Below are 25,121 nucleotides of genomic sequence, written 5' to 3' on the forward strand. Positions count from 1 at the left end.
GCTAATGGGTCCCAACCCCATTATTCAATTCTATGCGAAAAAGAATTAGCGTCCAAATTTTACGTGCGGAATGTAATTTTCTCACTTTCCGGTGTCATAGAAACGGGAAATTCGGCACGAGCATTGATTATGTCATAAATAGGAAAAGCTAATGGGTCCCAACTCTATTATTCAATTCTATGCGCAAAAGAATTAGCGTCCAAATTTTACGTGCGGAATGTAATTTTCTCACTTTCCGGTGTCATAGAAACGGGAAATTTGGCACGAGCATTGATTATGTTATAAATAGGAAAAGCTAATGGGTCCCAACTCCATTATTCAATTCTGTGCGCAAAAGAATTAGCTTCCAAATTTTACGTACGGAATGTAATTTTCTCACTTTCCGGTGTCATAGAAACGGGAAATTTGGCACAAGCATTGATTATGTCATAAATAGGAAAAGCTAATGGGTCCCAACTCCATTATTCAATTCTATATGCAAAAGAATTAACATCCAAATTCTACGTGCAGAATCTAATTTTCTCACTTTCCGGTGTCATAGAAACGTGAAATTTGGCACGAACATTGATTATGTCATAAATAGGAAAAGCGAATGGGTCCCAACTCCATTATTCAATTCTATGCGCAAAAGAATTAGCGTCCAAATTTTACGTACGGAATGTAATTTTCTCACTTTCTGGTGTCATAGAAACGTGAAATTTGGCACGAGTATTGATTATGTCATAAGTAGGAAAAGTTAATGGGTCCCAACTCGATTATTCAATTCTGTGCGCAAAAGAATTAGCTTCCAAATTTTACGTGCGGAATGTAATTTTCTCACTTTCTGGTGTCATAGAAACAGGAAATTTGGCACGAGCATTCATTATGTCATAAATTGGAAAAGCTAATGGGTCCCAACTCCATTATTCAATTCTATGCGCAAAAGAATTAGCGTCCAAATTTTACGTACATAATCTAAATCTCTCACTTCCCAATGTCATAGAAACATGAAATTTGACACGAGCATTGATTGTGTCATAAATATGAAAAAGTAATGGGTCCCAACTCGATTATTCAATTCTATGCGCAAAAGAATTAGCGTCCAAATTTTACGTACGGAATCTAATTTCCTCCCTTTCCGGTGTCATAGAAACATGAAATTTGGCACGAGCATTCATTATGTCATAAATAGGAAAAGTTCATAGGTCCCAACTCCATTATTCAATTCTAGCGCAAAAGAATTGGCGTCAAAATTTTACGTGCGGAATGTAATTTTTTCACCTTCCGGTGTCATAAAAACGGGAAATTTGGCACGAGCATTCATTATGTCATAAATAGGAAAAGCTAATGGGTCCCAACCCCATTATTCAATTCTATGCGCAAAAGAATTAGCGTCCAAATTTTACGTGCGGAATGTAATTTTCTCACTTTCCGGTGTCATAGAAACGGGAAATTCGGCACGAGCATTGATTATGTCATAAATAGGAAAAGCTAATGGGTCCCAACTCTATTATTCAATTCTATGCGCAAAAGAATTAGCGTCCAAATTTTACGTGCGGAATGTAATTTTCTCACTTTCCGGTGTCATAGAAACGGGAAATTTGGCACAAGCATTGATTGTGTCATAAATATGAAAAGCAAATGGGTCCAAACTCGATTATTCAATTCTAAGCGCAAAAGATTTAGTGTCCAAATTTTATGTACGTAATCTTATTCTCTCACTTCCTGATGTCATTTTATATAAAGCAAACGTCGCATAGTTGCCTCCACGTGGTGTTTCCTGGGTAACGCAGAGAACTATGCAAAATGGTGAACATATGTTTTTCCTCAGTATCTCTAAAGTAACCACGACTTCATAAGATTTTCCGTGTGAACACCAGATAAACACCAGTACCAAATTAACTCGGGCGAAGCCGGGTATATCAGCTAGTATATATATTTATATATATATATATATATATATAGTGTACTGTACTAAATACATAAATGTACACAGTATATTTTGTATATTGTATGTGGATATAATGTCTACTATGCTGCGTTAAAATAATTTTTCGTTTTGTTGTTATTTGCTTACAGTTACTCCCAATTGATAACTGACTGGCCCCTACCCATCTTGGCCGTTTGTTTGCTTCTTGTATTGGTGTGTACTTTGGCAGGCCTTCTGGCTGGACAGACGCCAGATTTCTCCAACCCTTTCATGGTGAGTGTTGTTTGGCTGGAAACTGCACGTTACAGGCTTAGGGAAGATAGCAGACTCTTTTCCGAAGGCAGTATTAGCCATAATACCTCCGTCTATGCAGAATGTATGCACTCACCCTTCAGTTATTTACTACAGACACAAAGCATGGCATTTTTATACAGTATATGATCAGTTTCAGCAAGAATACAAATAATACAGAAGAGAGCTAATATCCTTTTATTTCATTCTATTGGAACTAAACAGCAAGAGGTAACTTCAGTCCGCAATAGGCCATTGAAGCAAATGGATGGTCTCAAATACACAGTGAATACAGAGGAATCCTGATTTTCACTGCATATTTGCACACCATTTCAGGCATAATATAACAGCTCTAAAGACGCATTTATATAAATACATATACACGTCATCACATGGCAGGGCACAAACATGGTATTATTAATTTGCACTTCTAACGAATTCCAGAACAGGCTGAGAAGGCACAGACATAATGTGATTAATAGCACTTAGCATAGGCGTAGCGTCAGGGGGCCCCGAGGCCGCCCTCCGCCATACCCACATGCACATTCAGTGCATTAATGGCTGGCCGTTCTATCTGCAGCAAGATTCCCATCATGCGGCAGCGAGAACGGCCAGCCTGAGAGGAAAAGCAGGGAGGTACTCACATGGGCCGGCAGGGGAGGAGGGACGAAGTCACATGGGACGCCAGGTGAGGAGGGAGGAGGTCACATGGGACGTCAGGGCACAATGATCATGTGCTGCCCCCTGCTTCCTGTTGCACGGAAGCCTCTGAGTTTACCTCTCCTGCTGAGTTTACCTCTCCTGCTGCTGCTGTCACATGGAGGAGAAGTGGACCAAGCCCTGGGGTAAGTGTATATATGTGTGTGTGTATCTATCTGTCTGTCTCCCTCATCTATCTATCTATCTATCTATCTCCTATCTATATCTATCTCATATCTATCTATCTATCTATCTATCTATCTCCTATCTATCTCTATCTATCTATCTCATATCTATCTAAAGCCTATCTATATCTATCTATCCATCTATCTCATATCTATCTATCAATGTCATATCCATCTATCTCCTATCTATCTCTATCTATCTATCTCCTATCTATCTATCTATCTATCTCTATCTATCCATCTATCTATCTCATATCTATATCTATCTCATATCTATCTATCTATCTCCTATCTATCTCTATCTATCTATCTCATATCTATCTATCTCCTATCTATATCTATCTATCCATCTATCTCATATCTATCTATCGATGTCATATCCATCTATCTCCTATCTATCTCTATCTATCTATCTATCTCCTATCTATCTATCTATCTATCTCTATCTATCTATCCATCTATCTATCTCATATCTATCTATCTATCTCATATCTATCTATCTATGAACTATCTATTTATTTATCTATCTACTATCTAGATATCTATATACTATCTATCAATCTCATATCTATCTATCTATCTATCTATCTATATATCTATCTACTATCTATCTCACATTTATCTATCTATCCCATATCTATCTATCTATCTATGTATCTATCTCATCTATCTATCTCCTATCTATCTCTATCTATCTCCTATCTATATCTATCTATCCATCTATCTCATATCTATCTATCTATGTCATATCTATCTATCTCTATCTATCTATCTCCTATCTATCTATCTCCTATCTATCTATCTATCTATCTCTCTCTATCTATAAATCCGTCTATCTATCTCATATCTATCTATCTATCTATCTCATATCTATCTATGAACTATCAATTTATTTATCTATCTACTATCTAGCTATCGATATACTATCTATCTACTATCTAGATATCTATATACTATCTATCAATCTCATATCTATCTATCTATCTACTATCTATCTCACATTTATCTATCTATCTATCCCATATCTATCTATATATCTCACATTTATCTATCTATCTATCCCATATCAATCTATCTATCTATCTATCTATCTACTATCTATCTCACATTTATCTATCTATCTATCCCAAATCTATCGATCGATCTAGCTCATCTATCTATCGCTATCTATCTATCTCCTATCTATATCTATCTATCCATCTATCTCACATCTATCTATCTATGTCATATCTATCTATCTCTATCTATCTATCTATCTAGCTCATCTATCTATCTCCTATCTATCCCTATCTATCTATCTCCTATCTATATCTATCTATCCATCTATCTCATATCTATCTATCTATGTCATATCTATCTATCTATCTCTATCTCTCTCCTATCTATCTACTCTCTATCTCACATTTATCTATCTATCTATCCCATATCTATCTATCTAACCCATATCTATCTATCTATCTATCTTTCTACTATCTATCTCACATTTATCTATCTATTTATCTATCTATCCCATATCTATCTATCTATCTCATATCTATCTCCAATCTATCTGTATCTATCTCCTATCTATCTATCTATCTATCTATCTATCTATCTCATATCTATCTATCTCCTATCTATATCTATCTATCCATCTATCTCATATCTATCTATCTATGTCATATCCATCTATCTCCTTTCTATCTCTATCTATCTATCTCCTATCTATCTATCTATCTATCTCATATCTATCTCTCTCTATCTATCTATCTCATATCTATCTATCATCTCTATCTATCTATCTATCTATCTATCTATCTATCCATCTCTCTATCTCATATCTATCTATCTATGTCATATCCATCTATCTCCTATCTATCTCTATCTATCTATCTCCTATCTGTCTATCTATCTATCTATCTCTCTCTATCTATAAATCCGTCTATCTATCTCATATCTATCTATCTATCTATCTCATATCTATCTATGAACTATCAATTTATTTATCTATCTACTATCTAGCTATCGATATACTATCTATCTACTATCTAGATATCTATATACTATCTATCAATCTCATATCTATCTATCTATCTACTATCTATCTCACATTTATCTATCTATCTATCCCATATCTATCTATATATCTCACATTTATCTATCTATCTATCCCATATCAATCTATCTATCTATCTATCTATCTATCTACTATCTATCTCACATTTATCTATCTATCTATCCCAAATCTATCGATCGATCTAGCTCATCTATCTATCTCCTATCTATCGCTATCTATCTATCTCCTATCTATATCTATCTATCCATCTATCTCACATCTATCTATCTATGTCATATCTATCTATCTCTATCTATCTCTCTCCTATCTATCTATCTACTATCTATCTCACATTTATCTATCTATCTATCCCATATCTATCTATCTATCTAGCTCATCTATCTATCTCCTATCTATCCCTATCTATCTATCTCCTATCTATATCTATCTATCCATCTATCTCATATCTATCTATCTATGTCATATCTATCTATCTATCTCTATCTCTCTCCTATCTATCTACTCTCTATCTCACATTTATCTATCTATCTATCCCATATCTATCTATCTAACCCATATCTATCTATCTATCTATCTTTCTACTATCTATCTCACATTTATCTATCTATTTATCTATCTATCCCATATCTATCTATCTATCTCATATCTATCTCCAATCTATCTGTATCTATCTCCTATCTATCTATCTATCTATCTATCTATCTATCTATCTATCTATCTCATATCTATCTATCTCCTATCTATATCTATCTATCCATCTATCTCATATCTATCTATCTATGTCATATCCATCTATCTCCTTTCTATCTCTATCTATCTATCTCCTATCTATCTATCTATCTATCTCATATCTATCTCTCTCTATCTATCTATCTCATATCTATCTATCATCTCTATCTATCTATCTATCTATCTATCTATCTATCCATCTCTCTATCTCATATCTATCTATCTATGTCATATCCATCTATCTCCTATCTATCTCTATCTATCTATCTCCTATCTGTCTATCTATCTATCTATCTATCCCATATCTATCTATCTATCTACTATCTATCTGACATTTATCTATCTATTTATCTATCTATCCCATATCTATCTATCTATCCCATATCTATCTATCTATCTCCTATCTATCTATCTCTATCAATCTATCGATCTATCTATCTACTATCTATCTCACATTTATCTATCTATCTATCCCATATCTATCTATCTATCTATCTATCTCATATCTATCTATCTCCTATCTATCTCTATCTATCTCATATCTATCTATCTATCTATCTATCTATGTCATATCCATCTATCTCCTATCTATCTATCTCTATCTATCTATCTCCTATCTATCTATCTATCTATCTATCTGTATCTATCTCCTATCTATCTATCTATCTATCTCATATCTATCTATCTATGTCATATCCATCTATCTCCTATCTATCTCTATCTATCTATCTCCTATCTATCTATCTATCTATCTCATATCTATCTATCTATCTCTATCTATCTATCCATCTCTCTATCTCATATCTATCTATCTATCTCACATTTATCTATCTATCTATCTATCTCATATCTATTTATCTATCTATCTCATATCTATCTATCTATCAACTATCTATTTATTTATCTATCTACTATCTAGCTATCTATATACTATCTATCTACTATCTAGCTATCGATATACTATCTAATAATCTCATATCTATCTATCTATTTATCTCACATTTATTTATCTATATATCCCATATCTATCTATCTATCTATGTCATATCCATTTATCTCCTATCTATCTCTATCTATCTATCTCCTATCTATCTATCTATCCCATATCTATCTATCTATCTATCTAACCCATATCTATCTATCTATCTATCTTTCTACTATCTATCTCACATTTATCTATCTATTTATCTATCTATCCCATATCTATCTATCTATCTCATATCTATCTCCAATCTATCTGTATCTATCTCCTATCTATCTATCTATCTCATATCTATCTATCTCCTATCTATATCTATCCATCTATCTCATATCTATCTATCTATGTCATATCCATCTATCTCCTTTCTATCTCTATCTATCTATCTCCTATCTATCTATCTATCTCATATCTATCTCTCTCTATCTATCTATCTCATATCTATCTATCATCTCTCTCTATCTATCTATCTATCTATCTATCCATCTCTCTATCTCATATCTATCTATCTATGTCATATCCATCTATCTCCTATCTATCTCTATCTATCTATCTATCTATCTCCTATCTGTCTATCTATCTATCTATCTATCTATCTATCCCATATCTATCTATCTATCTATCTATCTACTATCTATCTGACATTTATCTATCTATTTATCTATCTATCCCATATCTATCTATCTATCCCATATCTATCTATCTATCTCCTATCTATCTCTATCAATCTATCGATCTATCTATCTACTATCTATCTCACATTTATCTATCTATCTATCCCATATCTATCTATCTATCTATCTCATATCTATCTATCTCCTATATATCTCTATCTATCTCATATCTATCTATCTATCTATCTATCTATCTATGTCATATCCATCTATCTCCTATCTATCTATCTCTATCTATCTATCTCCTATCTATCTATCTATCTATCTATCTATCTATCTATCTATCTGTATCTATCTCCTATCTATCTATCTATCTATCTATCTATCTCATATCTATCTATCTATGTCATATCCATCTATCTCCTATCTATCTCTATCTATCTATCTCCTATCTATCTATCTATCTATCTCATATCTATCTATCTCTCTCTATCTATCTATCCATCTCTCTATCTCATATCTATCTATCTATCTCACATTTATCTATCTATCTATCTATCTCATATCTATTTATCTATCTATCTCATATCTATCTATCTATCAACTATCTATTTATTTATCTATCTACTATCTAGCTATCTATATACTATCTATCTACTATCTAGCTATCGATATACTATCTAATAATCTCATATCTATCTATCTATTTATCTCACATTTATTTATCTATATATCCCATATCTATCAATCTATCTATGTCATATCCATTTATCTCCTATCTATCTCTATCTATCTATCTCCTATCTATCTATCTATCCCATATCTATCTATCTATCTATCTATCTACTATCTATCTCACATTTATCTATCTATTTATCTATCTATCCTATATCTATCTATCTATCCCATATCTATCTATCTATCTATCTATCTCCTATCTATCTCTATCTATCTATCTGTCTATCTACTATCTATCTCACATTTATCTGTCTATCCCATATCTATCTATCTATCTCACATTTATCTATCTATCTATCCCATATCTATCTATGTATCTATCTACTATCTATCTCACATTTATCTATCTATCTATCTATCTATCTATCCCATATCTATCTATCTCATATCTATCTATCTCATATCTATCTATCTCCTATCTATCTCTATCTATCTCATATCTATCTATCTATGTCATATCCATCTATCTCCTATCTATCTCTATCTATCCATCTATCTCATATCTATCTATCAATCTCTCTATCTCATATCTATCTATCTATCTGTCTATCCATCTCTCTATCTCATATCTATCTATCTATTTCATATCTATCTATCTATCAACTATCTATTTTTCTATCTACTATCTAGTTATCTATATACTATCTATCTACTATCTAGCTATCTATATACTATCTATCAATTTCATATCTATCTATCTATTTGTCTATCCATCTCTCTATCTCATATCTATCTATCTATCTACTATCTATCTACAATCTAGCTATCTATATACTATCTATTAATCTTATATCTATCTATCTACTATCTATCTCACATTTATCTATCTATCCCATATCTATCTATCTATGTCATATCCATCTATCTCCTATCTATCTCTATCTATCTATCTCCTATCTATCTATCTATCTATCTCTATCTATCTATCTATCTATCTCATATCTATCTATCTCTCTCTATCTATCTATCCATCTCTCTATCTCATATCTATCTATCTATCTCACATTTATCTATCTATCTATCAACTATCTATTTATTTATCTATCTACTATCTAGCTATCTATATACTATCTATCTACTATCTAGCTATCGATATACTATCTAATAATCTCATATCTATCTTACTATTTATCTCACATTTATTTATCTATATATCCCATATCTATCTATCTATCTATGTCATATCCATTTATCTCCTATCTATCTCTATCTATCTATCTCCTATCTATCTATCTATCCCATATCTATCTATCTATCTATCTACTATCTATCTCACATTTATCTATCTATTTATCTATCTATCCTATATCTATCTATCTATCCCATATCTATCTATCTATCTATCTCCTATCTATCTCTATCTATCTATCTGTCTATCTACTATCTATCTCACATTTATCTGTCTATCCCATATCTATCTATCTATCTCACATTTATCTATCTATCTATCCCATATCTATCTATGTATCTATCTACTATCTATCTCACATTTATCTATCTATCTATCTATCCCATATCTATCTATCTCATATCTATCTATCTCATATCTATCTATCTCCTATCTATCTCTATCTATCTCATATCTATCTATCTATCTATGTCATATCCATCTATCTCCTATCTATCTCTATCTATCCATCTATCTCATATCTATCTATCAATCTCTCTATCTCATATCTATCTATCTATCTATCTATCTGTCTATCCATCTCTCTATCTCATATCTATCTATCTATTTCATATCTATCTATCTATCAACTATATTTTTCTATCTACTATCTAGTTATCTATATACTATCTATCTACTATCTAGCTATCTATATACTATCTATCAATTTCATATCTATCTATCTATTTGTCTATCCATCTCTCTATCTCATATCTATCTATCTATCTACTATCTATCTACAATCTAGCTATCTATATACTATCTATTAATCTTATATCTATCTATCTACTATCTATCTCACATTTATCTATCTATCCCATATCTATCTATCTATGTCATATCCATCTATCTCCTATCTATCTCTATCTATCTATCTCCTATCTATCTATCTATCTATCTATCTATCTCATATCTATCTATCTATCTATCTATCTATCTATCTATCTATCTATCTCTCTATCTATCTATCTCATATTTATCTATCTATCAATCTCTCTGTCTCATATCTATCTATCTATCCATCTCTCTATCTCATATCTATCTATCTGTCTATCCATCTATCTATTTATCTATCTATCTCATATCTATCTATAAACTATCTGTTTATTTATCTATCTACTATCTAGCTATCGATATACTATCTACTATCTAGCTATCTATATACTATCTATCTATATACTATCTATCTATCTACTATCTATCTCACATTTATCTATCTATTTATCTATCTATTTATCTATCTATCCTATATCTATCTATCTATCCCATATCTATCTATCTATCTATCTATCTATCTATCTATCTATCTCATATCTATCTCTTTTTATCTATCTATCTATCTATCTATCTATCTATCTATCTATCTATCTATCTATCCATTTACTATCTATCTCACATTTATCTGTCTATCCCATATCTATCTATCTCACATTTATCTATCTATCTATCCCATATCTATATATGTATCTATCTACTATCTATCTCACATTTATCTATCTATCTATCCCATATCTATCTATCTATCTATCTCATATCTATCTATCTCCTATCTATCTCTATCTATCTCATATCTATCTATCTATCTATCTATCTATCTATCTATGTCATATCCATCTCTCTCCTATCTATCTCTATCTATCTATCTATCTCATATCTATCTATCTATCTATCTGTCTATCCATCTCTCTATCTCATATCTATCTATCTATTTCATATATATCTATCAACTATCTATTTATCTATCTACTATCTAGTTATCTATATACTATCTATCTACTATCTAGCTATCTATATACTATCTATCAATTTCATATCTATCTATCTATCTGTCTATCCATCTCTCTATCTCATATCTATCTATCTATCTATCTACTATCTATCTACTATCTAGCTATCTATATACTATCTATTAATCTTATATCTATCTATCTATCTACTATCTATCTCACATTTATCTATCTATCCCATATCTATCTATCTATCTATGTCATATCCATCTATCTCCTATCTATCTCTATCTATCTATCTCCTATCTATCTATCTATCTATCTATCCCATATCTATCTATCTATCTACTATCTATCTCCCATTTATCTATCTATTTATCTATCTATCCCATATCTATCTATCTATCCCATATCTATCTATCTCCTATCTATCTCTATCTATCTATCTATCTATCGATCTATCTATCTACTATCTATCTCACATTTATCTATCTATCTATCCCATATCTATCTATCTATCTATCTATCTCATATCTATCCATCTATCTATCTATGTCATATCCATCTATCTCCTATCTATCTATCTATCTCTATCTATCTCCTATCTATCTATTTATCTATCTCATATCTATCTATCTCTCTCTATCTATCTATCTCATATTTATCTATCTATCAATCTCTCTATCTCATATCTATCTATCTATCTATCTATCTATCTATCTATCTATCCATCTCTCTATCTCATATCTATCTATCTGTCTATCCATCTCTCTATCTATTTATCTATCTATCTCATATCTATCTATCTATCTATCTATCAACTATCTATTTATTTATCTATCTACTATCTAGCTATCGATATACTATCTACTATCTAGCTATCTATATACTATCTATCAATCTCATATCTATCTATCTACTATCTATCTCACATTTATCTATCTATCCCATATCTATCTATCTCACATTTATCTATATATCTATCTCATATCTATCTATCTATCTATCTATCTTTCTATGTCATATCCATCTATCTCCTATCTATCTATCTATCTCCTATCTATCTATCTATCTCATATTTATCTATCTATCAATCTCTCTATCTCATATCTATCTATCTGTCTATCCATCTCTCTATCTCATATCTATCTATATATCTCATATCTATCTATATATCTATCTATCTATCTATGTCATATCCATCTATCTCCTATCTATGTCTATCTATCTATCTATCTATCTATCTATCTCATATCTCTCTCTCTATCTATCTATCCATCTATCTATCTCATATCTATCTATCATCTCTCTCTATCTATCTATCTATCTATCTATCTATCTCACATTTTTCTATCTATCTATCCCATATCTATCTATGTATCTATCTACTATCTATCTCACATTTATCTATCTATCCCATATCTATCTATCTATCTCCTATCTATCTCTATCTATCTCATATCTATCTATCTATCTATCTATCTATGTCATATCCATCTATCTCCTATCTATCTCTATCTATCCATCTATCTCATATCTATCTATCAATCTCTCTATCTCATATCTATCTATATGTCTATCCATCTCTCTATCTCATATCTATCTATCTATTTCATATCTATCTATCTATCTATCAACTATCTATTTATCTATCTACTATCTAGTTATCTATATACTATCTATCTACTATCTAGCTATCTATATACTATCTATCAATTTCATATCTATCTATCTGTCTATCCATCTCTCTATCTCATATCTATCTATCTATCTACTATCTATCTACTATCTAGCTATCTATGTACTAACAATTAATCTTATATCTATCTATCTATCTATCTACTATCTATCTCACATTTATCTATCTATCCCATATCTATCTATGTCATATCCATCTATCTCTTATCTATCTCTATCTATCTCCTATCTATCTATCTATCCCATATCTATCTATCTATCTACTATCTATCTCCCATTTATCTATATATTTATCTATCTATCCCATATCTATCTATCTCCTATCTATCTCTATCTATCTATCGATCTATCTATCTACTATCTATCTCACATTTATCTATCTATCTCATATCTATCTATCTCCTATCTATCTCTATCTATCTCATATCTATCTATCTATCTATGTCATATCCATCATTCTCCTATCTATCTATCTCTATCTATCTATCTCCTATCTATCTATCTATCTCATATCTATCTATCTATCTATCTATCTATCTATCTATCTCTATCTATTCATCTATCTATCTCATATTTATCTATCTATCAATCTCTCTATCTCATATCTATCTATCTGTCTATCCATCTCTCTATCTCATATCTATCTATATATCTCATATCTATCTTTCTATCTATCTATGTCATATTCATCTATCTCCTGTCTATGTCGAACTGTCGAGGGTTAATTTGTTCAAACAGACTGGTCAGTTATGTTGTCCGGTTCCGAATTGACCTAAGCAGGAGCGCTCCTTGAGAGTCAAAGTACTGACCATAAAAATAAAAATAAGGGAGATGGAATAAATCCTCCACAGTGCCACCTACTGAAAGGCAGCATTCCTTCGAGTCAAAGTGGGACTAGTATATAGTTGCTCTCCCTAAGGAGAAAAGAGTACTGACCATTACACACGGTATATGGTGAAACAATGAACTCTGTTTTATTGTCTGTATCGTCTCAGTTTATATAGAAGATCGCCCACGCAGGGATGCGACCTCTGGTAATACAGGGAATAACCTCGTGATTTCCATACATCTTAAACTCATGACTTCTATATCTGACAATAAACTTATGACATAATCATTCATCAAAAACTCGTGGTATATGACATTTTAAGGAAATAGCTGATTTCACATGACTCTTATATCTTATAACTTGACATTTAGAAAGCAAGCTGACAATTTCTTTGCGGTTAGGCCATGTCCTGCTAAATTCCGATACATCTGTTCTTAACTTCCTGATTTCCACTTAGATCAGACGTTTGGCCTATTACTCAATAGTCACGAGTCCTTCAGAGCAGAATAGAATATTTGCAGTATTCAACCTTATTGATTCAAATAGATTATTAAGCAAAATATATTAACTCCTTCAGCCCCTCTTGGCCCCTATCATTCCCCCATTTTGGACATCAGGAAGTCACACACAGGAATGACAATTATGGGGAATTTTGAGGCTGAGTTGATCCAGAGGAAGGCGAAAACCCTTTAGGAAAAAGCCAATTATCCTTGTATAAAAGGGGAAAAATTCCTTCCTGACCCCAAATATGGCGATCGGAACAAGTCCCAAGATCACAGCCGACATCTGACTTTTTAAAATGTATTATTGTTTTCATGAATCTAAACAAATCTCTTATCATTTATGTGAAACATAAAGTGTATGTTTGACCGCATCACAATGGAACAATATTCATATACATTAAGAAAGGTATTCTCCTGGAAAACATTGCTCTCCTCTACATCACTATCATTATGCACTATTGAATATATATCGCGAAGTGTCTTTACTGGGGTGGGGATAGACAGTAAGCAAGTCCGTAAAATATCTTCCCCACTCCGCAGGTTGGGCATGCACATGTGGGAAATATTCAGTACGTCTTTTGCAAAGTATTCCCACATGTTGGGGTGTCCTTCCGCCCAAACAGTCCATCTTCTTCTTACATCGACAGTTGATGAAGAATTGTCCCGAAAAGAGAGTAGTCCAAGAAAACAAAGGGTAAATAATACACCTATCCAGACTATCAATGCTGGTGTCCAGGTTGCCATCCCCCTCCCCCACCCTGGGTTGGGCTTACTCTCTACCCCCCTCGTGGTGCTGAGGCGTTGGAACTTTCATGCAGTGTGAGGCATGGATCCAAGTGGGTTTGCCTTCTAGCTTGACCGAGGTGGGAGTGGTTAACAGCACTTGGTATGGTCCGTCAAAGCGAGGTTCCAAAGTCTTTCTGACGTGTCTCTTTACCACCACCCAATCTCCGGGATTCAGAGAGTGGGATCCTTCCAAACTATCAGGGTCTGAAATAGAAGAGAAGACTAGGTCGTGTGTTATTTTTAGCTTTTGGCATAAGTCCTGCACAAAGGAAGTAACTTTATCATGACCCAGGGATAGAGCTTGGGGGTGATACAGTCCTAACCTAGGCACGGAGCCAAAGAGAATCTCATAAGGAGACAGTCCTGTTTTCCTATTTGGCGTGGTTCGTACTGAGTAGAGTGCCAGAGGTAGGCACTCGGGCCAAGGTTTTCCTGTTTCAACCATGGCTTTCTGTATCTTAAGTTTGAGGGTGCCATTGAGTCTTTCTACTTTTCTGGAGCTCTGCGGATGATAGGGGGTGTGAAAGGCCTGCTCTACTCCTAAGGCGGACATGACTTCCTTCATCACCTCACCAGTGAAGTGAGTACCACGGTCGCTCTCAATGGTCTCTGGTACCCCAAATCTGCACACTAACTCTGACACAAGTTTTTTTGCAGTGGCCTGGGCAGTGGCCTTCGTGACCGGGTAGGCCTCAGCCCACCTAGAAAAGAGGTCAATGCATACCAGGACATACTCATACCTTCCTGACCTGGGCAGCTGGATGTAATCTATCTGTAGTCTCTGGAAGGGGTACAAAGGTTGCGGAGTGCACTTCCGAGGGGTCTTTACTACTTGACCGGGGTTGTGTAGTGCACAGATTTCACAAGCCTTGACGTATGCCTTTGCCATCCTGTCAAATCCCGGAGCGTACCACATTTTCTCCACCAGGGCTACCATGGCATTACGAGAAGCGTGTACCTTTCCATGAGCCAAAAGGGCCATACTAGGATAGGCAGCCGCAGGTAAACACATACGGAAACCCATCATCCAACCTTCATTTCCTTTTACTGCCCCTGCACTTGCCCAGCGCTCCTGCTCTTGCCCTGAGGGGAGTAGGTCCACCTCCTTCTGTGGTGGGACAGAGAGGGTCTGGTCCTTGGCAGGGGGATCAGGATCCTCCTCCGCTGGGCAGGACCTGGTCTGAACTCTGCACACGGGTGCCCTCCAGTCCAGCAGGGCTGCAGCCTTAGCTGCTCCGTCTGCCTTCTCGTTGCCTCTGCTTTCCAAGGAGTCCCCTTGGGTGTGTGCCTTTACCTTTATTATGGCTACCTGCTTCGGGAGCATGATAGCTGACATTAAACTACTTACTGCCTCACCATTCTTTATTGGTCTGCCTTGAGCTGTTAGGAAGCTCCGCGCGCGCCAAATCGGCCCATAGTCATGCGCAACGCCAAACGCGTACCTGGAGTCCGTGTAGATATTAGCAGTGACTCCCCGGGCTAACTTGCAGGCCTCGGTCAGAGCGCACAGCTCCGCTTCCTGTGCTGACATGTGTGGGGGCATGGCGCGGCCTATCAGTACTTCATTCATTGATACTACAGCAAACCCTGTCACAAATCTGCCCATCTCATTCTGGTATCGTGATCCATCCACAAACATTTCAAGGTGGGGGTTCAGGAGAGGCTTATCTGTGACATGAGCAAATCCAGCTGTCTCCTGCTCCATCAGAGCAGCACAGTCATGCTGGTGCTCGGTGTCAAAAGCTTCCTCTTCGCCTAGGGAATTGACAAAAAGTTGATCCCCTGTGCTTACTCCCCCTTTTGAATCAGTGTCACCTAATGGCAGTAAGGTGGCCGGATTCAAAGTTGTGCAACGTTGAAATGAGACATTGGATGAAGAGTGTACTGCAAGTTCCATTTTAACCTGTCTAGCAAGAGACAGATGTTTACGGCTCACCTGTGTCAGAATTCCATGTACGTCATGGGGCGTGAGGACCACAAGAGGGTAGTCACCTCAGACGCTTTCTCAAGTAGTGCTTGTACAGCCAAAACTGCTCTTACACAGGAGGGTGAACCCCTGGCTACTGCGTCAAGATGTGCACTGTAGTATGCTACAGGGCGCTTTTTGTCACCATGCTCTTGTGTGAGGACGGCAGTAGCATGTCCCGCCATCTCAGTCACGAACATCTGGAAGGGTTTATCATAGTCAGGCAGACCCAGTGCTGGAGCGCTGGTAATCTGTATTTTCAGCTGATGAAAAGCTGACTCGGCTTCCGGAGACAAAGCAAATGGCTTAGAACTCAGGCAGTCGTACAGAGGCTGCATGGTCATGGAGGCAGAGCGAATCCATGGCCGACAATATGAAACTAACCCCAGAAATGTCCGCAACTGAGCATGGGAGGTAGGGAGTGGCATGTCCTCCACCACCTTGGTACGTTCTGGCGTGAGGTGTTTTGTACCAGGACCTAGGCAGTGACCAAGAAACACAACATGAGATTTGCAAAACTGTAATTTGTCTTTACTGGCTTTACACCCGCTGTCTGCAAGAAAACAAAGGAGGCTGAGTGAGGCCGCAACACAGGTAGGTCTGTCCGGTGCACACAGTAGGAGATCATCAACATACTGAAGCAGGGCCACACCTGGTGGGACCGTCCATGCATCAAGTACAAGCCTCATACATCGGGTGAATTGATTTGGGCTGTTTTGTGCCCCTTGTGGTAGGACAGTCCAGCAGTACTGTTTTCCTTGGAACGTGAAGGCAAACAGGTACTGGCAATCGGGGTGGAGCGGGACGGACATAAATGCATTGGCGAGATCGATCAGGGTGTACCAACAGGTTCCGGAAGGTATGGTGGACAACAGAGTGTAAGGGTTGGGGACCAAAGGTGTCTCTAGGATGGTCACCTTATTGATTTCTCTTAGATCGTGAACCATCCGGTAGGTATCAGGTTCACCTTTCTTCCCTTTCTTTTTAACTGGGAAGAGTGGCGTGTTAGCGGGTGAGACGCAAGGTTTTAAAGCATTCAAGGCACATAACTCTGTAATAGTGGAGGCTATTGCATCTTCCTGTGCCATGGCTAGGGGATACTGGCGGATCATGGGGGCTTTTTCCCCATCTTTGAGATATACCATGACTGGGGGTACGTGGAGATGGCCCAAGTCTGTCTTCCCTTTTGCCCATAGGGTCTCTGGCACTGCTGAGAGAACCTGTGTATCTTCTGGGGTCAACACATATACAGTACAAGAAGGAGGCGGAGTGACCAAGTCTGCTGCCCTGAGACAGAATACTTGGTGGTCGGCCGCAGAGGTACTGACATGAGCCTCACCGGAAGGATGGAGCTGAATACAGCACCCCAGGGGTCCCATCACATCGGTTCCCATGATGCAATCCCCAGCGGGTGACACCAGGAAGCGAGTGAGGACTCGTGACCCTTGAAAAGAGACTTCTATGGGCTCGGTCTCACGCATGGGTGTTGGTTCACCGGACACTCCAACGGCTATGGCTATGGAGTCTGAGAGGGGAATACTAAGGTCATTGACTTGTGAGGTACTGACACATGATTTAGTGGCCCCTGTGTCAATTAAAAAGGGCACCTCCTTCCCCTGGATTTTTAGAGGCTGAAAAATTTGTGGCCCACGTGCGTCAGTAACTATAAGGGACACGGGGGAAGGAGTGCCAGACCTTCATTGGTAATTGGTATACCCGTTATTTCCCTGTGGGCGGGATGATGTGGTAGTGGCCGTACTTCCCTGTTGCCCCCTTTCGTCTGACATGTTCTGTCTAGTGCGTTTAGGGGCTCTACAATTACGGGCCAAGTGTCCAGTCTTCCCGCAGTTATAACACTTACGGGTCTCCCGCCTGGGGTCGTTAAGTCGGACTGTGTCCCCCTCCATGGTGTAATGTTTAACCATAACACCCTTTGCGTGGTCTTCTGTGTCCATGACAAATCCTACAGCTTTCTTATATAGATCACGCGGTTTGGCCTGTCGCCAATCGGGGGTACATGCTTTAACGCGTTCAGACAGGCGCTTATCTATTCCTTGCATAAAGGCTTCACAAAAAGCAGCATTACGTATTGCTTTTGGACAATCATATAAACCCAGATCTCTGCCAACTTCCTCTAAACGGCCAAAGTAACATTCAATAGACTCGCCTTTGTTCTGTCTACACTGGGTTAGGGCTGTACGTCTCTCTTGGGCTTTGTCCTTAAACCAGGCTTTAACCTTGTCCACATATTGAGTACCACTAAGTAATGTCTGGGGGTCATCTGGGCGATCTTCAAGACTACAAAATTGAGCAATACTATTGTAAAGGCCCAGAGGACATTTTACATTCATAAGACATTCCATATCTGTCCAAGTGGCAGAGTAGTTTTTCTGTATGACTTCCAACTTTCTATGGAAAGCTGCTGGCTCTGTCTGGGGATCGGGCAGTTGCTGACACAGTGCCATCTGGTCTGTGGCGCTCCAGGGTCGCCATGTAGTGACTGTAGACCCGGGAGTTGGTCTATGTGCGTCCGTGGGTCTGTCATTAGAAGACGATGGTCTGTCAGTGTCCTCTTGTCTGACCGTGCCCAATGGTGGACTCGGTCTGTTTGGTTCTCTATAATGGGTAGTGGAGGTTGTAACTGGGAATAAGGGAATCGGTTGTCTACACTGGTCCCTGCGACGTGGAGTCCCACATACTGTACAGATTTCTTTAAAACAGGCATTCTGTTGACCACAACGTGGACAGTCCCAAGCCGGACCTCTATTTACTTCAGGGCCCGGGGATCCTGATTGAGGGCTGTAGGGAGGTGTATCCATCTGGGCAGTAGCCTGTGGATACGTAGGAGGCAGGGGTGGCAAATTGGGATACAGAGAATTAAAGGGATTATTTGGAGACATTGGTGGAACGGCCGGGACGACAGGAGAGACTAATGGAACCGTAGGGGTTTCCATGGGAACGTCTATTGGTGGCCGGGGCATAGGACAATAAACTAAAATGCCCTCGCCTCGGGACTCGGAGTCCCAGTGTTCGTCTTCTGCTGTTTTAGAGCAGTCCAGAATAGCCTTCATGCCTTTTTCCAAACCCTTATTTCTTATTTCCTTTCTATGCTTATCCTCATATTGTGACCAAAATTCATAATTGAATGTTCCCGCCTTCTTGAGGCCTATACGTTTGTAAACTTTATAGGCTTGTCTGCAAATGTCCTCCCCTTCTCTATCTTTAATTATCTCAATAGGAGTCTGATATATCTTAGATTGTTCAGAACCCATCTTTGACCACTTCCGACTATTCTTCACTAAGTATACAGGACGTATATTTCACACAGTAAACTAAGATAATCACTGAGACTATCTGGGAACACACAGTTCCCTGTCCCGGAATAGATTTACAGAACTAAAACGTGGTCAACTTCAAACACTAGGATTCAGGGGAGACCAGACTTCGCCTCTTAGGGAACTTTTAGTAATATTATAACAGATCCAGAGTAACAATATGACTGCCAGAAATGAGACTATAACAATAACAATTATTTCAATCTCCAATACAGACAACATGACTCTTTAAGTCCCAATGAGTGAGTTCTTCCGTCTAGGACAGTTAAATGAACTTATTCACTCTAAAATATGGACGGGGCAGAAAATATAGGAAACAGGCAACAACATACCTCTAGTCCGTTAGAGACACAGATCAAAAGAATCCAGACTGTATAATAGTAAGATAAGCTCTTACCTGTACACCGGTGTTTGCAGTCTGGGGTCTCAGGATCCAGTATCCACGTCAACGGGCCAGGAGTTTGTTTCAGTCTACTGGTTGCGATGTCCCGTAAAGATAAGCCCCGCCCCCTAGTTGGACGCCAAGAACTGTCGAGGGTTAATTTGTTCAAACAGACTGGTCAGTTATGTTGTCCGGTTCCGAATTGACCTAAGCAGGAGCGCTCCTTGAGAGTCAAAGTACTGACCATTACACACGGTATATGGTGAAACAATGAACTCTGTTTTATTGTCTGTATCGTCTCAGTTTATATAGAAGATCGCCCACGCAGGGATGCGACCTCTGGTAATACAGGGAATAACCTCGTGATTTCCATACATCTTAAACTCATGACTTCTATATCTGACAATAAACTTATGACATAATCATTCATCAAAAACTCGTGGTATATGACATTTTAAGGAAATAGCTGATTTCACATGACTCTTACATCTTATAACTTGACATTTAGAAAGCAAGCTGACAATTTCTTTGCGGTTAGGCCATGTCCTGCTAAATTCCGATACATCTGTTCTTAACTTCCTGATTTCCACTTAGATCAGACGTTTGGCCTATTACTCAATAGTCACGAGTCCTTCAGAGCAGAATAGAATATTTGCAGTATTCAACCTTATTGATTCAAATAGATTATTAAGCAAAATATATTAACTCCTTCAGCCCCTCTTGGCCCCTATCATATCTATCTATCTCATATCTATCTCTCTCTATCTATCTATCCATCTATCTATCTCATATCTATCTATCATCTCTATCTATCTATCTATCTATCTATCTCCCTATCTCATATCTATCTATCTATCTGTCTATCCATCTCTCTATCTATTTATCTATCTATCTCATATCTATCTATCAACTATCTAGTTATTTATATATCTATCTAGCTATCCATATACTATCTATCTACTATTTAGCTATCTATATACTATCTATCAATCTCATATCTATCTATCTATCTATCTCACATTTATCTATTTATCTATCTCACAATTATCTATCTATCTATCTATCTATCTATCTATCCCATATCTATCTATCTATCTATTTATCTATCTACTATCTATCTCACATTTATCTATTTATCTATCTATCCCATATCTATCTATCTATCTATCTATCCCATATCTATCTATCTCCTATCTATCTCATATCTATCTATCTCCTATCTATCTGTATCTATCTATCTCATATCTATCTATCTATCTATGTCATATCCATCTATCTCCTATCTATCACTATCTATCTATATCCTATCTATCTATCTATCTATCTATCTCATATCTATCTATCTCTCTGTGTCTATCTATTCATCTATCTATCTCATATCTATCTATCATCTCTCTCTCTCTATCTATCTATCTATCTATCTATCATCTATCCATCTCTCTATCTCATATCTATCTATCTCACGTTTATCTATCTATCTATCTCATATCTATTTATCTATCTATCTCATATCTATCTATCTATCTATCTATCAACTATCTATTTATTTATCTATCTACTATCAAGCTATCTATATACTATCTATCTACTATCTAGCTATCTATATACTATCTATTAATCTCATATCTATCTATCTATTTATCTCACATTTATCTATCTATCTATTTCATATCTATCTATCTATCTCCTATCTATCTCTATCTATCTATCTACTATCTATCTCACATTTATCTATCTATCTATCCCATATCTATCTATCTATCTATCTATCTCTTATCTATCTATCGCCTATCTATCTCTATCTATCTCATATCTATCTATCTATCTATGTCATATCCATCTATCTCCTATCTATCTCGATCTATCTTCTATCTATCTATCTATCTATCTATCTCATCTATTTTTCTCTCTCTATCTATCTATCCATCTATCTATCTCATATCTATCTATCAATCTCTTTATCTCATATCTATCTGTCTATCTCTCTATCCATCTCTCTATCTCATATCTATCTATCTATCTATCTCATATCTATCTATCTATCTATCTATCTATCTATCTATCTATGTCATATCCATGTATCTCCTATCTATCTCTATCTATCTATCTCATATCTATCTCTCTCTATCTATCTATCCATCTATCTATCTCATATCTATCTATCATCTCTCTCTATCTATCTATCCATCTCCCTATCTCATATCTATCTATCAACTATCTATTTATTAATCTATCTACTATCTAGCTATCTATATACTATCTATCTACTATCTAGCTATCTATATACTATCTATCAATCTCATAACTATCTATCTACTATCTATCTCACATTTATCTATCTATCTATCTCACATTTATCCATCTATCTATCTATCCCATATCTATCTATCTATCTATCTATCTATCTATCTACTATCTATCTCACATTTATCTATCTATTTATCTATGTATCCCATATCTATCTATCTATCTATCCCATATCTATCTATCTATCTAATTCCTATCTATCTATCTATCTCATATCTATCTATCTCCTATCTATCTGTATCTATATCTATCTATCCATCTATCTCATATCTAACTATCTATGTAATACCCATCTATCTCCTATCTATCGCTATCTTTCTATCTCCTATCTGTCTATCTATCTATCTCTCTCTATCTATCTATCTATCCATCTATCTCATATCTATCTATCATCTCTCTATCTATCCATCTCTCTATCTCATATCTATCTGTCTATCCATCTCTCTATCTATTTATCTATCTATCTCATATCTATCTATCTATCAACTATCTATTTATTTATCTATCTACTATCTAGCTATTGATATACTATCTATCTAGCTATCTATATACTATCTATCAATCTCATATCTATCTATCTACTATCTATCTCATATTTATCTATCTATCCCATAACTATCTATCTCACATTTATCTATCTATCCCATATCTATCTATCTATCTACTCTCTATCTCACATTTATCTATCTATCCCATATCTATCTATCAATCTATCTATTTATCTATCTCATATCTATCTATCTCCTATCTGTATCTATCTATCCATCTCATATCTATCTATCTATCTATGTCATATTCATCTATCTCCTATCTATCTCTATCTCCTATCTATCTATCTATCTATATCTATCTCATATCTATCTATCTCTCTCTATCTATCCATCTATCTATCTCATATCTATCTATCTATCATCTCTCTCTCTATCCATCTCTCTATCTCATATCTGTCTATCCATCTCTCTATCTCATATCTATCTATCTATCTATCTATCTATCTATCTATCTATCTATCTATCTATCAACTATCTATTTATTTATCTATCTACTATCTAGCTATCTATATACTATCTATCAAGTTCTTATCTATCTATCTATCTATCTACCCACTATCTATCTCACAATTATCTATCTATCTATCTACTTAACTATTTATCTCACATTTATCTATCTATCTATCCCATAACTATCTATCCATCTATCTATTATCTATCTCACATTTATCTATTTATCTATCTATCCCATATCTATCCATCTATTTCCTATCTATCTATCTCTATCTATCTATCTATCTCCTATCTATCTATCTATCTCATATCTATCTATATATCTCTCTCTATCTATCCATCTATCTATCTCATATTTATCTATCAATCTCTCTATCTCAAATCTATCTATCTATCTATCCATCTCTCTATCTCATATCTATCTATCTGTCTATCCATCTCTCTATCTATTTATCTATCTATCTCCTATTTATCTATCAACTATCTATTTATCTATCTACTATCTAGCTATCGATATACTATCTACTATCTAGCTATCTATATACTATCTATCAATCTCATATCTATCTATCTACTATCTATCTCACATTTATCTATCTATCCCATATCTATCTATCTCACATTTATCTATATATCTGTCTCATATCTATCTATCTATGTCATATCCATCTATCTCCTATCTATCTATCTATCTATCTATCTATCTATCTCTATCTATCTCCTATCTATCTATCTATCTATCTATCTCATATCTATCTATCTACCTTTCTCTATCTATCCATCTATCTATCTCATATTTATCTATCTATCAATCTCTCTATCTCATATCTATCTATCTGTCTATCCATCTCTCTATCTCATATCTATCTATATATCTCATATCTATCTTTCTATCTATCTATGTCATATCCATCTATCTCCTATCTATGTCTATCTATCTATCTATCTATCTATCTCATATCTATCTCTCTCTATCTATCTATCCATCTATCTATCTCATATCTATCATCTCTATCTATCTATCTATCTATCTATCAACTATCTAGTTATTTATATATCTATCTAGCTATCTATATACTATCTATCTACTATTTAGCTATCTATATACTATCTATCAATCTCATATCTATCTATCTATCTACTATCTATCTCACATTTATCTAATTATCTATCTCACATTTATCTATCTATCTATCTATCCCATATCTATCTATCT

General features: G+C 35.6%; 1 protein-coding gene across 1 annotated transcript in view; it reads left to right on the plus strand.

Annotated features, from left to right (window-relative positions):
- The window catches only part of DISP2 (dispatched RND transporter family member 2), a 99,495-nt gene that overhangs the window by 18,544 nt on the left and 55,830 nt on the right, over positions 1-25,121 (plus strand). The window contains exon 4 of the mRNA XM_066588831.1: positions 2,059-2,182. Coding sequence (XP_066444928.1) covers positions 2,059-2,182 — 124 coding nt within the window. The remainder of the gene's footprint in view (positions 1-2,058; positions 2,183-25,121) is intronic.

This window comes from Eleutherodactylus coqui, unplaced genomic scaffold, assembly GCF_035609145.1.
Source record: "Eleutherodactylus coqui strain aEleCoq1 unplaced genomic scaffold, aEleCoq1.hap1 HAP1_SCAFFOLD_33, whole genome shotgun sequence".
Classification (NCBI taxonomy): domain Eukaryota; kingdom Metazoa; phylum Chordata; class Amphibia; order Anura; family Eleutherodactylidae; genus Eleutherodactylus; species Eleutherodactylus coqui.